Source organism: Vulpes vulpes, chromosome 14, assembly GCF_048418805.1.
Source record: "Vulpes vulpes isolate BD-2025 chromosome 14, VulVul3, whole genome shotgun sequence".
Lineage (NCBI taxonomy): Eukaryota > Metazoa > Chordata > Mammalia > Carnivora > Canidae > Vulpes > Vulpes vulpes.
The window spans coordinates 75,650,059-75,667,042 of NC_132793.1; the positions used below are offsets into that span (position 1 = coordinate 75,650,059).

Below are 16,984 nucleotides of genomic sequence, written 5' to 3' on the forward strand. Positions count from 1 at the left end.
AGAGGCACAGACAGAGGCAGAGGAAGAGGCAGGCTCCATGCAGGGAGCCTGATGTGGGACTTGATCCCGGGTCCCCAGGATCACACCCTGGGCTGAAGGTGGTGCTAAACCACTGAGCCACCTGGGATACCCCATAAAAAACAATTTAATCTTCAGTTTTCCAATATTTTTAGTTACCTAAATGTATTGTCTAGTATTGCCAAAACAAGACACATAAGAGTGGGGGACTGAGTATACTTTCATGACTTTCTTTTGGGGCATGATTATTACATCGGAGTTGGGACTGCATGGTGTGAAATACTTTTCCCATTACATTTTTATTATTATCCAAAATGTGATACAATCACCATATAAATTTTGGAGTCTTTCAATGCAGGAAAGCTATCTTTTGAAAACTTCTTTGGTTACCTGTTTGTCTCTTAAAATGCTATCAACTTCCCTCTCATCAACATCCTGTTCCACATGTTGCACTTACTAATGAAGCCTGTGTGTTTCACAAATATAGGAAGACTTTTGTGTTATTAATAATGCTGAGAACACAAGTCATCAGAGCAAGGCAGTACACAGTGATATTATGAAATACACTTCCTGAACACAATTTTCAGGAGCTGCACATGCTTTCATCAAGTGGGTGTAACCTATGTTATTGCTCAGGCCAATCATGATGCCACATCAGATCTTATTCAAATTCATTTTTCCTTATTACTTTCCCTATTCACATCTTTAAATCCATGTCACTTCTGTGACTAGGAAATTCTGAAGAATATATATATGTATGTATTTTGATACATAAATTACAGTTATTAATCTGAAAAGCAGATGAATGACTTCACTCTCTCAAAGAGTCTAAATGAACTGCTCTTAGCAGATATGGTCCTCAGGTGACTTTCATTTTTTATGGACTGAGGGACCTAGGTGAGCACTTCTTTACCACCTACCATATATAACTCATGTTTACTTGCTATATCACTTCTAGATTCTATGATGTGAAATAAGATGAAGGTTTTAGTTTGTACTGGTATAGACCCAAAGCTAGCTCCCCTTCTTGGATGTAGCCTCTTAGTTCTTGCTCTGCTCCCAATGCCATGCATTGCCCTTTTCACATAAACGTCATCTATCAAGCATGCTGTTGTGCAAGAAACCACTCCTGGAGTGCAGGGTTCTGGGCTAGGTACTAAACTTAAGCTGGAGTTGGCCAGAGGAGAGTCACCACAGGATAAGGGGATTGGGAACCAAGTCAGTTAATTATATTACACTACATAATGTTCAGTGAAGGCCTACTATATGCCAGACACTCTTCCTAAGTATCTTTTTATTATACCTAATCCTCATAATAATCCAATGAGGATGGTTCTATTGTTATTGTCATTTAACAGATGAGGAAATTAAGATTGAAAAGTTAATTGTCCAGTATGATGGTGCTAGTATGGTAAGGCACATCTTAAAAGTCTATGCCTTTGGTTGGGGGAAATGAGGAAGAGTCAGTACAGGGAAGCATGATACCTACCTTTAAATTTTTGAAGAGCTATCATATGGAAGAAACCATAAAATTTTTCTATGGATGCCCAAGACTAATATGTGGACAAACAGGCAAACTCTCATTCTTTAATCCCCAGAAGGGACAAATGAGTGTGGATGGATGGATGGATGGATGGATGGATGGATGGATGGATAGAGTGTGAGAATGAGAGAGAAGCAAGAGCCTGGAACCTAATAAATAGTAAATGTTTGTTATTATTTTCCCAAGAATGTTCATGATATTTTAAATATCCAAACACTATAACAGGTAAATCATTTTTAATTTTACCAATTGTCACAAATTGATACATTGTTTTGAAAAAAAAGAGAGATTACTGGCACATGGCAAATAGCACAAACAGTAAGTCAAGAACATATTAGATCAAGATAGATTAGAACTCTGACTTTTAAAAAGATCTTCTACAACTTGATCTATTTTTATTTAACAATCAAAAATAAGTGTTTCATTGAGCATCTATTACCAGGCCCAGCACAGTGCTAAATACTTTGAGGAAAAATATGAGAACATCATATTGTCCTTGTCCTTAAGTAGTTTACAATCTAGTTGTTTGTGACTTTTTAACATTTATTTTTTATTGGGGGTGAAGGGACAAAGGGAGAGGGAGAGAAAAAATGCCAAGCAGGCTCCATCCAGCGTGGACATAGGGCTCGATCTCACAACTCTGAGATCAGGACCTGAGTGGAAATCAAGATGTTTAACAGACTGAGCCACCCATGTGCTCCTTATAAGACACATTTAAAAAATTCTAGGACCCAACCGTTTTTTTTTTTTTTAAAGACCTAACACCTTTAGGTAAAATCATCTTTGAAAGTAATCACTTTGGAAAGTTATAAACTTATTTCAATGACCCTGCTATTGCTCAAAAACATTTTTTGCATCTCTTCCTTTGGGATTGCCCTTGGAGTCATTATACAAATCACATAAGAAAAGCAGACTCATTGCTCTTCCTTTTTCTGCAAGCACCTAGTTTAGTTGCCTGAATTAATCATTAGATTTGGTGTTCAGCAACTTGTGGTTATTTTAAAATCTCAGATTCACCCTCACCCTAAAAGACAAGTTTTGCTATTCTCAATGACCTTCAAAAGAATGTACCACAGCATTACTGGACAGTAAGCAGCTGGAGGACCAGGGGCCTTTCTCCTTATCTTTGCAGGATCCAGCTGGGTGCTCGTCTTCCACAAGAGTGCAAGGTGCTGGCTTGAACTGAAGGGCCAGCAGCACCTTAGCTGTTCAGTTAGAGATAGCAGGGCAGGCTGAGGGGAAAGGCGAGGAAGAGTTCCAGACGGGGCTGGGGCTCGAGGGGGGATTTCTTTCTGTTCTGTTCTTTCAGTGTTTTCTTTCACTACTCCTTAGGCATCCAGCTGTGATAGTGAAGGACAAAAAGGTCTGCCGGAAGCTGGTAGCAGATTTTCCCAATACTCCCTTCTGGCCCTGGGTTTAAAAAAAAATAATTAGTTTCAAAATGCATACCTATTTTATAAATCCAATATATTTTATATATATTTGTATGTATGTGCATGTGTATACATATTTGCCAAATACACAGAGGTGTGGTGGACAATCAGGCTAAAGTAGAACTTCAGTTTCCACATACAGACTGAAAAACTATGTCCGTTAATGCCTTTCTCACATTTCCGTCAAAAACAAGCATTGGGTGTCATCCCACCTTTCAGATAAAAACCATGTGTTTGAAATCTGGAGGTATTTAGAATTACCAGGAAGGACAGTTAGACCTCCCACATAGGGGATATTTGGAGTGACCTGCTGAAAAAGACAGGATCCGAAAGGGAAGTAGCAGGCAGAGGAGACTGTGATGCCCATGGCATGAGAAGCACAGACAAAAAGTTCCTAGTGGCAGCCTGGAGGGAACCATGGCAGCACCTGTGATGATGTACCAGGCCCAGAAGATGCGCTCTTCCTACTAGGCTGCCAGCCAAGGACAGACAGGTTACTCCCCTTTCCATCCTCTCTTCTCTCCCTTTGAATTGGAAGAGATCAGAAATGCTGGTTAGCAAGATGGGAAGGGAGGGTTGCAAGCATAAGACCGAGAAATAGAAGAATCAGCCTGGCCTTCCCTAGTTTCCTGCCTATTAAAGACAATTGCTGGAAAACCAGAGAAAAATGTAAGATTCATGGGTTCCAGTTTTGATTTTACATGGAACTGAACGTTTCCTTTTTCTTTTTTTTTTCTTTAAGCAGGCTCCATGCCCAGTGTGGAGCCCAATGTAGCACTTGAACTCACAATCCTGAGATTAAGAACTGAGCTAAGACCAAAAGTCAGATGCCTAACTGACTGAGCCACCCAGGTACCCCTGGAACTGAACACGATTAATTACTGAATTAAAATTGTGTTTGCTAAGTAAGGTGGTCATGGAGCTTTCTATGGACTAAGACTATCCAACAAAGTCCTGAGGCATGTAATATTTTCAAATACAGAGAGAGGAAACACTGTGCCCAATGAGCAGGCTTATTCTGACGACTATATTTCATGAATCCTGTTTGTTTAATATGACAAATTTATTTCATGAATCCTGTTTAATATGTTTGTAAATGTTATTTATTAGCTTTACATTTTTATAATAAATTTACAGACTAAGCTTGAAAGACTTAGTTATAATTACAGAGCAGAACACAATGGTTATACACCTTGATGATGAAAAAGTAATGGTCTAAGTTAAGAAGCCAAGAGGTGGGATCCCTGGGTGGCGCAGCGGTTTGGCGCCTGCCTTTGGCCCAGGGCGCGATCCTGGAGACCCGGGATCGAATCCCACGTCGGGCTCCCGGTGCATGGAGCCTGCTTCTCCCTCCGCCTGTGTCTCTGCCTCTCTCTCTCTCTGTGTGACTATCATAAATAAATAAAAATTAAAAATTAAAAAAAAAAAAAAAAAAGAAGCCAAGAGGTAGGTGAGGGAGGAAGAGGAGAGCAAAAAGTTCGTTCTTATTTTACAGAATGGAAGTAAGAGATAATATATGTTGGCAAATTGAATATAAGTTAAAAAAAGAAAAAATGAAAAAAATAAGAGATACTGCTTTACATCAATGAATGGTTAAATGGAAAATTCAAACTTAAAAGATAATCAACAGAAGAAATAAAAATGTAATAAATCAAAATTGGGAAAAATGGAGCTGGGAGAGAAGGGAAATATTACATGGTTTAAATGCCTCTGCTTTTGTAAAGGGTTACCAGTAATTACAGCTTAAAATTGATAAACCAGAAATGAGGTATAAGAAGAACACAAATGGCCAACCGGTCATTACCTTTGGGAATGGGACTGGTGTCAGGAGGGGGGAAACTTAAAGTTTTAATTTTATATACTCGAAGGATGCCTGGGTGGCTCAGTGGTTGAGCATCTGCCTTCGGCTCAGGTGTCATCCCAGGGTCCTGGGATCAAGTCCCACATCGGGCTCCCTGCATGGAGCCTGCTTCTCTCTCTGCCTCTGTCTCTGTGTCTCTCATGAATAAATGAATAAAATCTTTTAAAATAATAATAATTTTATATACTCGGATACTTTTTGAATTTTTATTGCATGCATAGTATTTCTGACAATAAATAAAATGAGATTAGACAAAAATAGTATGTTAATAAAAAAATTCCTACCTGGCTCTAATCCAGGGTTTGGTGTGCATATTAAGGCCCCTTCCCCAGCTGCCGTGTTTTTCTGAAGCTGGAGGCAAAAATCCCCTTTCTGGGGCCAGCTCCTCAGCAATAGCCCTGATGTGATAGGGCTCAAATCCACAGCACCCGCCAATGTACCTGACCCCCAGGTTGTAGGCCTCTCTGGCGTATTTTTGAATATCCCATCTGGTTGCAACTCGGGGTTCTAGTCCTGCAACACAATAATCACAGCGTTTCTATTACTGTCCCTATATTCAAAATCATAGGTGGGCAAATGATGAACTTTAGGTGACGCTCATTTCTCATTAGCATTGAATGTTTTTTGTCTTACATAGTCTCTTTCTGTAAGACGGGATCATAACCATTCATGATAGCCATTTCCATGTTGTCACCACAAGAAAACACAACCTCTAATACGCCCTAAGCTTACCAAAGGGATATTCTGGGAGATCCACAAACCCGCCTTTGCCACAGTCAGGGGTATGGAACCCCAGGGACTGCACCAGCAGGTGTGCCTGCAATCCTGCAGCCTGTAGGCCCTCCTTCATGAGCTTCATTGTCTTCAAGCTGGTGCTCGGCCCAAATCGGCAGTTCACACCCACGATTGCAGCTCCTGTGCAAAGAAATACAGAACTTTTATATTTTACTTATTCTATTTTTAAATTTTTTAAAAAGTTAACTTTTTTTTTTTAAGATTTTATTTATCCATGAGACACGCAGAGAGAGGCAGAGACACAGGCAGAGGGAGAAGCAGGCTCCCTATGTGGAGCCAGATGTGGGACTCGATTCCAGGACCCCAGGATTGCACCCTGAGCCAAAGGCAGAAGTTCAACCACTGAGCCACCCAGGCAACCTTTATTTTATTTTTTAATAGTTGGAAATTGCCTTAGAGATTAGGATTAGTCAATCCTTCTCCACCTCCCAAGTTTTACAAATAGGGAAACCAATTCCAGTTCTTCTTTTATTTCTGAACTGCTCTTGCAAGATTAAGGAACCTTTGTTAAATTTCATAAATGACAGCTGAACCGCTTATCCCATTATGGGTCCAAATTACCTGCCTTCACCAGCTTAACGGCACATTCTCCAGGTGTCACACCACACATGTCTCCGTCTGGGCCTATGCACATGGTAACTGCCACAGGCTTACCCGATTCTTTTAAGACTTCCACAGCCCATACAGCTTCTTCTGCATGCTCAAAATACTAAGAGAAATCTCACTTTTTCTATTGGTCCAAACATAAAGCAGATTTTGAAAGGTGGAATGCAAATGTTGCAAAACAGTTATAAAAATGACCAAGTATATGTAGTAAAACTTGCTGAGGAATAGGTCTTTAGCAGACTAAAGAATACTTTTCTGAGTAAACATTTCAATTCCTTTAAGAATAATATATAGATTTTCATTCAGAGATCATCAATTCAGCAAGATGATGAGTGTTACAAAAAAAAAAAAAAAAAAAAAAAACCGAAACCCACAAAGGCTTTTAACATAATTGAGTATTTAAAAATCATCATGATTTTGAAGGAATGAAAGTTGTAATAATAAATTTTATTTTGTTTTATTTTAAAGATTTATTTATTTATTTGAGAAAGAGTATGTGAGTGGGGAGAGGGGGAGTGGTAGAGAGAGAATCCCAAGCAGACTCCACACTGAGCACAGAGCCTGACTCAGGGCTTGACCCCATGATCCATGAGATCATGACCTGAGCCGAAACCAAGAGTCCCATGCTTAACCAACTGAGCCACTGAGGCACCCATGCTAACAGATTTTAGACCCTTCTTTTATGGAACTGGGGTAATCTCTGAAGAATAATGACTAGTTTATTATGTTTTATACTTCAAAGTGCTTTTTATTCACTTCTCATTAGATGTTCATAAGCACTCCATGCAGTAGGGAGAAATATGATGATTTCCCCCAATGAGACCACTAGGCTCAGAGCAAGGAGGAATAGCTACTGAGTTTCTTTGTTGAGGGTGGACATGACACCCTGTTTGGTAAACCCAGGTCATTTGCAGGAGTCTTCCCAGGAACCCCCTTAAGGGCCACAATTGAAAAGCTGACCTTAAGTAAGTAAGAGAGGAAAGGCCAGCTAAAGTCTCCCTGTGTTCTTCCTCCTTGACTTAGATTCTGTAGGAATGGCAGAGAGGGTCCACAGAGAGGTTCCTAAAAAAACAAACTTGTGTTCCCACCCATCCGAAGAAAACACTGGGTGGAGTTTGTGCCCATCCCTGCAGATGATTGTTGCCAGGTGTGTCTTACAGGCTTTGGTGTTCTTGAGCCTCGGGAAGGTTGACAAAGCAAACTTTTTGGTGGATTCAGAGAGTGCCAGGGGAACAGCAGCTGGGAAGTGGCTGTCCTTGCTAGGGGCAGAGACTTGGCCTGAGAGCTTGACTCCAGGTGGTAGCAAAGGTGGAACATAGGGGATGAGGGCTTTTTAATTTTTGGAATTGGAAGGAAGAGAATGTTCTGGGCCTTCATGTCCAGTCAACGACCAATTCTCATTGATTCTTTTTTCAAAGTGTCACTCACATTCTATAGCTTGAGTGGAAGCAGGGGGATGGGAGTGAGCAAAGAATGGACAGAGGAGGGCAAGGAAACTACTTGGCACCGAGTGTTATTAGTGGGGCCTACACGAGTCCAAGCAGCCACCTGGCTCCTAAGCTTTGCTCTCTCGCAGCCTCTGGCCCTTGCCCAGCAACTTCCTGCCCTGCCCCTCCACAGGAGAGGTTCCTCCAGGAAGCACTGTCCCCTTTCCACCCAACATTGCAGGGCTCCCTGCTGAGTCAGCTGCTACAACCACCCAGAAGAAAACCAAGGCCGCGGTCAGGCCTGTCCTGGGTCTGCCCTTTGGCTTCACTAGAACCTAGGTACAAGTGAGAGGATGTTTGCCTTGACTGCAGTGTGTGTACACAAACCTTTGACCCTGTACCCTGAGGAAATGAGGGCACAAGGCAACCCAATGCCCCTGTGAAAGCTGAAGACCATGCAGTGGGATTTGTCAGAAGAGAGCAAATCCTTTCCCTAAGATTCTAGGCTTACCTCTGCAATCAAGAAGTCCACATTTTTCCTTATGAAAACCTCTAGCTGGAGTTGAAAGAGTTTTTTAACTCTAGCTTCATCCTTGTGGTGTTTGTACATTGATGTCTGGGAGATCCCTCCTGCCACCAAAGCATCACCTTTGCCAGCCACCTCCCTGGCAAGGTCACAGGCAGCAGCGTTCACATCTTCCCACTGAGGTTAGAGAGCAGGGGTTCAGATGGTGAGCCCGGCATTGTAGAGGTAAAATGTAATAGATACCGAAGGGGGCAATAAGCAAGTAGGATGAGTTCAAGTCATGGTTTAAACTACAATTTGAGGAGGGATAGGGGAACCGGGTGACGGGCATTCAGGAGGACACAGGATGTAATGAGCACTGCGTGTTATATGCAACTGATGAATCATGAAATTTTACCTCTGAAACTAATAATATACTGTATCTTAATTGAATCTAAATAAAGATGAAATTTTAAAAATCTGAGAGGACCAAAAGAGTTGGGTACTTTTTCCTCTACTACCAGTGAGCTTCTAATTCCATTACTGTACTCACCACACGGGATTTTTGTAAATGTTTGTTTGTTTGCCTCCCTCACTTGACCATGAGCCTCTTCAGAATAGGGTCTTTGGCTTTCTTTAATCTTTGTTTTGAGCATAGATTGGACTATTACTGGTACTCAAAAAATGTTGGTTGGTGGCATGCATAAATGCGCATGAATGTTTACAACTTCTAACACTTTACCCGTACAGACTATCTCACAGTCCTTCCACATTCTTCCCCTTATCTACTTTTCTCAACAAGCCTATGCATTTAAGCATAAATTATCTGCATTTTGCAGAGAGAAACCCAGTGCTCCACGCAGTCAAGTGTCTTGCACAAAATCACACATCCCACAGGTGGCATCAAACCTAATTCTTTTCATTCCTAGGCCAGTGCTGTGTTCCCAAGGACCACCCTGTCTCCAGATGGGAAAGTCAGAAGAGAAGAAGGTAGAAGAAGGTGAAATAAGGCGAAATAAGGGGCATCTAGAAAGTGTTCTTTCTCTACAAAAAAGTAGCACAGAAGGATGACCATGTCCTTCTAATGGCCTATTCCTTCCTAATCCTATCTCCCCACCTCCCCGACCCCAGCTGAAGAGCAGAAAAAAGCTCATTTACATGGTACATATTCATTTACATAATAATTAGTTTCCTAATAGACATCTTATGTGGAGTTTTTAATAAACTATAGGAACACATCAGGTCAGTTTCATAGCCTGCAGTCAAGAGGTTAGTTTTATCATAAATCCCTAACACTCACCCCACCCTAAGATCCTCCCTCCCTGCCTCCACCTCCACCCCAACCAAAATTACAGTTACCTTGCTTCCCATATTGTCCTCACTGGCGGAAAAGGTGAAAGTCTGCATGACATTTGATCCTGCTCTCAAAAATTCCATGTGAAGTTGACGAACTACAAAGTAATTTTAAAAATTAAGATTAAAAAGATAAAAATTATAAGAGCTCTCATTTGTAGCAAAACAACTCTTTCAAGCACTAGTCCTTGTAAAAAAAATCGCAGATTAAGGTCAGTAGAGCTCAAGGACAGGACATGGGAGAGTCAGTACTAAATTGAGGCTGTTTGGAGTGGCCTCATATTGTTCTGTCAATGGGCCTCAATGGTCTTGTCAGTCATCGGCAGACATTAAGGCCTGGTTGGCCAATTGCTCCTTGGTCTTTTGGTATAGAGAGGGTTTATTCGTTTGTCTGTGTTGTGGAAGACTTAGTTGCTCCACTTACAGTCAAGAAATCCTTACACGAGGAAATTCTCATAGTGGACCAGGTAGGTGTGTGTGAGTGGTGCCCCCACCAAATTCATTCCACAGAAGGCGGCTCATGAGACACAGCCAGGGAGCTTCCTTTGGCCTATCAGGACACCCTTCCCTTCTCTCTCTTCATCTCTCCCCAACCCCAATCCTCATCCTTGCTATTTCAACACTTTCTTTCTGGCTTAGCAAAAAGATCTTCTAAAATTAAGAATAAGTTGGGACACCTGGGTAGCTCAGCGGTTGAGCGTCTGCCTTCGGCTCAGGGCATGATCCTGGGATCCGGGATAGAGTCCCACATTGGGCTCCTTGCATGGAGCCTGCTTCTCCCTCTGCCTGTGTCTCTCTCTCTCACTGTCTCTCATGAATAAATAAATAAAATCTTTAAAAAAAATTAAGAATAAGTTCTCCATGGGCCAGATGAAAACTTTGAGCTAAGTGCCAGAGAAACAAAACTTGGTCTTACCATATACCTCTGTGTGTCCAGTGAAACAATAAAACTGGCCAGTGGGTACAGTATGATGTGTTGGGCTTTTCGTGCAGGTTAACTCACAAGTTCTAACAACTAGCCCATGTCATCCTGTCCTGTGACATGAGTCAAGAACCTGATCCTGGGTGGCTCAGTCGGTTGAGTGACTGGCTCTTGGTTTTGGCTCAGGACATTATCTCAGGGTCATAATATTGGGCCCTGCATTGGGGTACTTGTCCTTCTCTATCTACTCCTGCCCCACTCACACACTCATTCTCAAAAATAAATAAATCTTAAAAAAAAAAAGACACTGATCCTTGGGAAAGTCAAATGACTTGTTGGTCGGTGGAAGAATCAAGACAGCATCCCAGGTTTCTTGGACACATGGTGCATAGATGAATACAATCAGAGCAAACCAAAATCCCATTCCCGGCTTCTATTCATTTCATTTGTTTGCTTTATTTTCCACTTTAATTTAGGAGATTGCCCTCAAAAAAAAAAAAAAAAAAGAGTAAAAACAGAGTTAAAGTTCCAGTTTGATGTTCCTTGCCAATCCCATCATAGTTGCTACCTCCAACTTTTATTGTTTTTTTTCTAGCTCGGGGATGAGGCAAAACTGCGTTGATTTCTTCACACCCCTCTCCCCCAACAAAGCCCAAATGTCTACTGTCTAAGCTCTGTTAATTTGGTGGTTACTATTAATCATCTTTACGAAACACATGGATACAGTATAATATGTAAATTAGTCAGGAAGATTAATGTGAAGCAATAACAGTTTTACTATGTTAAGGAAACTCTTGAATATCCACAGGGTGAATATTCATGGAACAAATATTAAGTTGCACATTTTAGCACTCCCTGTATATGAAGTGTGGAGGTGGGTGGCTGGGTACGGAGAGGCCATTTTCCTACATATGTTTCAGGCCATGCACTGTCACTGTCTCTACATCTTGGTGACTCTGGCAAGTGAAACAGTCCTTGGACAACACTCAAAATTATTTCTTAATCTTCCTTCAGTCAAATTTAAGCAAATTGTCACCCAGATAAACACTCTTGGGAGACGCCGGCACTGACCTGCATCGGGATGGTCTACTATGGCCTCTGGAGTCCAGAGCCCAGCCTTCACATAGCCCCTCTTCTCCAGAGTTATGAGAAAGCTGCCATCTCCAACCACAACCTCTCCACTATCCAGACGTTCCAAAATACCCTGAAGAAGAGAAAGAAAAAAATCACTTAAGATACCTCTTTTTTTCCTAAAAGCAGTCTCCAATTTTAGGAAAGGTGGTACCATGTTCTTATTGCTCCAGTTCTGTTAAAATCCTCAGTCTAATATTTCAGAAAGATTGAAAATTTTTATATTTCTTGGACCTTCCAGTTATTTTTGTGCATAGTGCTGTGAGTATTTTTTCCTCAAATAACATTTAATCTGAGTCAAATTATAGTGAAAGTGCTAATTCCATGATAGTTATTTTGGTTTTTCAACATGTCAGTGGCAGATGCTGATAGTAGCCTAATTAATATGTGTTTCCTCTCCTTTTCTTTGTTCATGTGTTTCGTTTGAGGAGACAATGTCCCCTACTTAAAAAAATATCCTTGGGCTCCCTTGAGGCTAGGAGTGGCTATACATATAACATGGTGCTGGCCAATGAGGCATAGGTGGAACTCAGTTAAAGATTTTGGGAAAAGTTTTGCTTTCCTGATATAGATGGGCACTCCCTTCCATCTAGGCATTTTTGTCCTCCTTCTATCTGTAATGTCACCATAAGTCCTGGAGGTATAGCAGTCATCTCTCAGCCATGCCATTGAAAGTCACACACTAAGGTTGGTGGAGCCAACTAACAGCTGGTATAACTTGCAGCTGGGTGTATTTATTTATTTATTTAAGATTTTATTTATTTATTTGACAGAAAGAGCGCACGCACAAGCAGCAGGAGTGGCAGGCAGAAAGAGAGGGAGAAGCAGGCTCCCCAAGGAGCAGGGAGCCCAATGCAGGGCTCCGCCTCAGGGCCCTGGGATCATGACTTGAGCCAAAGGCAGAAGCTTAACCAACTGAGCCACCTGGGCACCACTGGCGGGGTCTTATAATGACAACTTAGGCAGCTGCAGCAGCCATGGATTGCAAAACCTCATTTTAGGTGCAAAAAATAGCCCTTTTGTGTGTGTGTAAACCGCTACACACAATCCTAAGGGACACAAAGTTTCATAACTATGCCCTGCATTTTCCAAGCATGTTTACATACAGGTTTTCATTTGGTATTCTGGACAGCTCCGTAAGTTTGGCAGGCCAGACAGTTTTTATTCTCATTTTATAAATGAGGAAAGTGATGTTGAGAGAGGCTAAGTGATTTGTACAACACCACAGAGCTAAGTAAGTAAAAAAGCAGACTTTAGATCATCTAAATTCCTAATCTAGTCCCATTGTAGTCCCACTTCTCTATTCAGCCCACCTATACTTGAATAAGTAAATTTAGATGTTATAGAATTGTATCTCCCCTCCCTCTCCAATCTCTCACAGGGTTATGCCAAGGATAACTACTTAACACTTCTTAGAAATGTCCTCCCTCTTCCTTTTCCTTACTGAAAAGGCTTCCGAGCCACTCCAGCCCCCTCTGTTGTATCTTCCCTGGCTGCAGAGCAAGGCCTTGTCTGACCTACTCTGGGATCACTTCCACCTCTGTGTTCTGCCTAAGGTCAAACACCCTCCATTCCTGCCTCTACCTCTCTCGGGTATCTGGTTACTTCCCGGTCTCCTCCGGTTGGCTTTAAAATGCTTGAGGCTCAGGTGACAAATCTTATTTGCCTCTATCCCTACCATCTCAGCACCTAACAAAGAGCAGGCCCTTAATAAACTGTGCCAAGAGTTAGCAGACAGATAAGACTTTTGAAAATGTCACTTGTCTCATATAGCTACAAGTTTGGTCCTGAGGAGGGGAAAAAAATAGTCTTTAACAGAACATCAGTTAGGGTTTTAAGAAAATTATAGCACTTATTTCAATTGTATCTTCATGAAAACAAGTAAGGACATTTTGATCTGTTATCTAGATGTTTATCCAAAAGTATAAAATGTGCCAGTTTTCTAAACAGCCATTTGCAAACTAACTACATTATCAAGATTTGAATAAGCAGCACTGTAAATTAATCTGCAGTACATTTATATTTTCATTCCATCCTCCCTTCAGTGTGGCAGTGAATCTGCCTAGGATCTGGTCGTGAGCTCTGAGAGCCAGTGTGCTTCCTTTTTGCAGATCTCAGTATCTAGACTTCAGGTCTGGCTTCAGGGCACCTATGTTCGCACCTGGAGCAGGTCACATTTTCCCTCTGGCCAGAGATCTCTTCTGCCTGAAACTGCCACCAGGACTGGGCTTATGGATTAAGGAAGCTCCAGGAGGTGCCCCCTAAGGCAATTAGATGAATTCTTATAACGTACCTCTTAGCTGACAAGAGAGGTGAGAGTAGCTGTTTCCCACTAACTTATTAACTCAGAGGTACACACTGACATGGATTATCATAGGATAATCTTGGTGTTGCAAGAGCAGAGGCTGGGAAGGAATTGGACAGGGACAGCATATTTTAAAAACCTTTTTATTTATTTTTTATTTATTTATGATAGGCACACAGTGAGAGAGAGAGAGAGAGAGAGAGAGGCAGAGGGAGAAGCAGGCTCCATGCACCGGGAGCCCGATGTGGGATTCGATCCCAGGTCTCCAGGATCGCGCCCTGGACCAAAGGCAGGCGCCAAACCACTGCGCCACCCAGGGATCCCCTTAAAAACCTTTTTAAAAAACAAACTAAAGGTGAACACAGTATTACAGAAAGTTTACCGAAAGAAATCAGCACGTCTTTATCTTTTCATGAAGATCATTTTCTTCCATGCCCATATTTTTATAAGCAGAAAGACGTATCCAAAGATTTTTTTATGTTAAGCCCATATTCCACGTCCTATGTAATTACCATTATTATTTCCCTCCTTACGTGTATAAAGTATATAAATATTTTTACATAATCAGTGTGTGACAGGGTGTAACTCCTTTTGTAACTTTGCCAAAGCAGTTTGCTTGTTCCCATACTTGGCTTCGCCGTTGGCTGCCTAATAACGTATTAAGTGGGTGCACCTTTATTTAGGGAGCCCATCATCCGCGGCGTCTTGGTCGGTCCTAAGTTTTTAGCGTAAGTCGATCAGTGGTGCACATTTGCACGTCCCTGCAGCTTCTCCCTCCGCGCTCCCTCTGAACTTCCAGGCGCACGTGGGTTGCTTTGGGGGATCCCGGAGATGTCCTGCGTTCAGCTTCATACCTTTCCTAATTTCGTCACCCTTTCTCCATCACATACCCAGGGGAGAAGGGCGGGGGGGGGGGGGGGCGCAAAGCTGGCAGTCGGTGGGCAGATGGGGAAAGAGGCCTAGAGAAGGAGCCAGGGAGACCTGAGTGGTGGGGGGAGGCCGAGCCCCCGCACCGACCCTGCGCCTCCTCCCCGCGGCCTCCCCTCCCCACCCCTCCTCGGCAGCCTCACGTCTGGGAGTGTCTGCACCGACACCGGTTTCAGGCCAGCCCAGCACTTGCAGGGAAGGTGGGAACCGAGCCCTGCAGCCAGTTGAGGCGAAGGCCTGACGGTGTAGGTGGGCTGAGGGTAGAAGATGTGAGCCTGGCCCCCGAATCTGAAGCTAGACCCCAAATCTCCCCTTCACCCTGGACCAGCAAGGGCGACCCTGAGCTAGTCGCCTGCCTCTCTGGGCCTCAGTTTCCTCACCTGGAGAACGGGCATCATTGTGAAAAACGGGATAATGTGCGTTGCGCCGTCCGCGCAGCGCGGGGCACCGAGCCGCGCTCTGTAACGGGCCCCCCAACCCCCCAACCCTGCGCCGAGGCCGCGGTCACCCCGGCCCCCGCGGGCGCCTAAACCGCGGCACAGGGCCCTGCGGGTGCCGGCCGCCGCCCCGGGCCCCGCCGAGGGCCGAGGTGGGACTCGAACCCTGGCACCGGAGCCCCGCGGCCGGGGAGGCTGAGCACCTCGCGGGCGCCCAGTAACTCACCTTTTTGGCCCCGGGGCCTCCGACGGGTGCCATGGCGCGGCGACCTGTGGGGCCCGGCCTGCGAGCGCGCCGGCCCCGAGCCCGCCCCGAGCCCGCCCCGAGCCGGCCCCGAGCCGGCCCCGAGCCCGGGGGAGCGCCCCCCTGCGGACGCCCGCCCGCCGCAGCAGGTGCACGGGGCAGGTGACCGGGGCGGCAGGTGCACGGGGCAGGCTCCTCACCTAGGTTTAGCCTCGCCATGCTCCGTCTGGGCGCGCAGCGGCTGCGGGGCCTCCGGCTGCCGAGCCTCCCCCCGCGGGGCTCCCCGGGCCGCGCGCGCTCCGCCTGGGGCCGCCGAGGGTGAGTGGGGCCGGGGTGCGGGGGGCGGCGGGGCCGGGGGTCCGGAGAGGGGGCGGGGGGCGGGGGTCCGGGGGTCCGGAGAGGGGGCGGGGGGCGGGGGTCCGGGGGGTCCGGAGAGGGGGCGGGGTCGGGGGTCCGGGGAGGGGCGAGGGGCTGGGGTCCGGGGGGGTCCGGAGAGGGGGCGGGGTGCGGGGCGGCTGCGGGGCGGGGGCGCCGTGGCCTGGAGGGAGGGGCGATGGACTTGCGCGGGATCTCCGCACGCTCCCCCCACGTGCACGCAGGTCCGGGGGCGCCGGGTCGCGGGGTCCCAGCGCGAAGCCGCTCCTCGCGTCCTTCCCCGCAGTCGCCTGTTCATAGGGTCTTGTGTGTTTTGCGGAGACTGCGTGTGTGTGTGTGTTCCTGGGTATTCCTCTCTGCCTTCCTTACACCTTGCTTCTTACAGTGTGTCCGGGAGAAGCTCAGGATCCAGCAAGGGAGAAGGTCATGCCAATAAATATAGTAAACCCCGAGCAACACTTACAAAATTAGAGAAGAATGTTCGCGGTGAGACAGTTGAGGGAGGGAGTACATTTTGCTCTAGCTGGCTCTCTTCAGCCTGGGAAACATTGCAGGGAGGAGGTGACCCAAGGTTTATAGAGGCCAAACTTCATGATGATTGTGGCTTTTCATGGAATGAAATGATTGTGTTCTTTAGGTAGACTGGGAAAAGTTATTCTCTACATTGTTTGGAAATTAAAAAAAAAAAGTCATGTTCAATTCTTTAGTTTTTTAACTTCTTTTTTTTAAAGATTGTATTTATTATTCATGATAGACATAGAGAGGCTGAGACACAGGCAGAGGGAGAAGCAGGCTCCATGCAGGGAGCCCGTTGTGACTCGATCCTGGGTCTCCAGGATCCCACCCTGGGCGAAAGGCAGGCGCTCAACCGCTGAGCCACCCAGGGATCCCCCAATTCTTTAGTTTTATTAGTTATCTACAATGGAGCAGAATTACATGGAAGGGGCTCAAAGGCCTCCCCTTGCCTCCTGGAACCAGGTTGCAACAGTCAGGGTTTCTATGCTCCATATGATTAAAGCAGCACTATGCCGACCTCACAGCTACTATTAAGATATTAGAGAAACTAGGAGAAACCCATTAGTCAGAAAAGCTAGAGCTACCA

At 44.8% G+C, this 16,984-nt stretch overlaps 2 protein-coding genes across 11 annotated transcripts in view; one reads left to right on the top strand and one right to left on the bottom strand.

The window, feature by feature from the left end:
* DMGDH (dimethylglycine dehydrogenase) overlaps positions 1–16,984 on the top strand; it is a 104,340-nt gene that overhangs the window by 21,042 nt on the left and 66,314 nt on the right. For 2 of the 5 annotated variants that reach the window (XM_072736926.1, XM_072736927.1), the window contains exon 1: positions 15,693–15,825. The exons of 2 other annotated variants lie outside the window; for them this stretch is intronic. In XM_072736926.1, coding sequence (XP_072593027.1) covers positions 15,725–15,825 — 101 coding nt within the window. In that variant the 5' untranslated portion in view covers positions 15,693–15,724. Of the gene's footprint in view, positions 1–14,882; positions 15,243–15,692; positions 15,826–16,984 lie in introns of those variants that run through there. One more of the 5 variants, XM_072736928.1, reaches the window with a different exon arrangement.
* Positions 1,781–15,805, bottom strand: BHMT2 (betaine--homocysteine S-methyltransferase 2). Of its 6 annotated transcripts, none has more exons than XM_072736933.1 (9): positions 15,490–15,623; positions 11,535–11,667; positions 9,548–9,639; positions 8,195–8,386; positions 6,212–6,359; positions 5,588–5,770; positions 5,296–5,368; positions 3,422–3,518; positions 2,561–2,971 (listed from the first exon to the last, which is right to left on the bottom strand). In XM_072736933.1, the coding sequence occupies exons 1-9, from the start codon at positions 15,520–15,522 to the stop codon at positions 2,867–2,869; spliced, it is 1,056 nt and encodes a 351-aa protein (XP_072593034.1). In that variant the 5' UTR covers positions 15,523–15,623; the 3' UTR covers positions 2,561–2,866. The 6 variants fall into 6 exon arrangements, with proteins under 6 accessions (XP_072593037.1, XP_072593035.1, XP_072593033.1 ...); XM_072736931.1 differs by having other exon boundaries at positions 5,140–5,368; XM_072736936.1 differs by lacking the exons at positions 3,422–3,518; positions 15,490–15,623 and adding an exon at positions 15,708–15,805 and having other exon boundaries at positions 1,781–2,971; positions 5,140–5,368.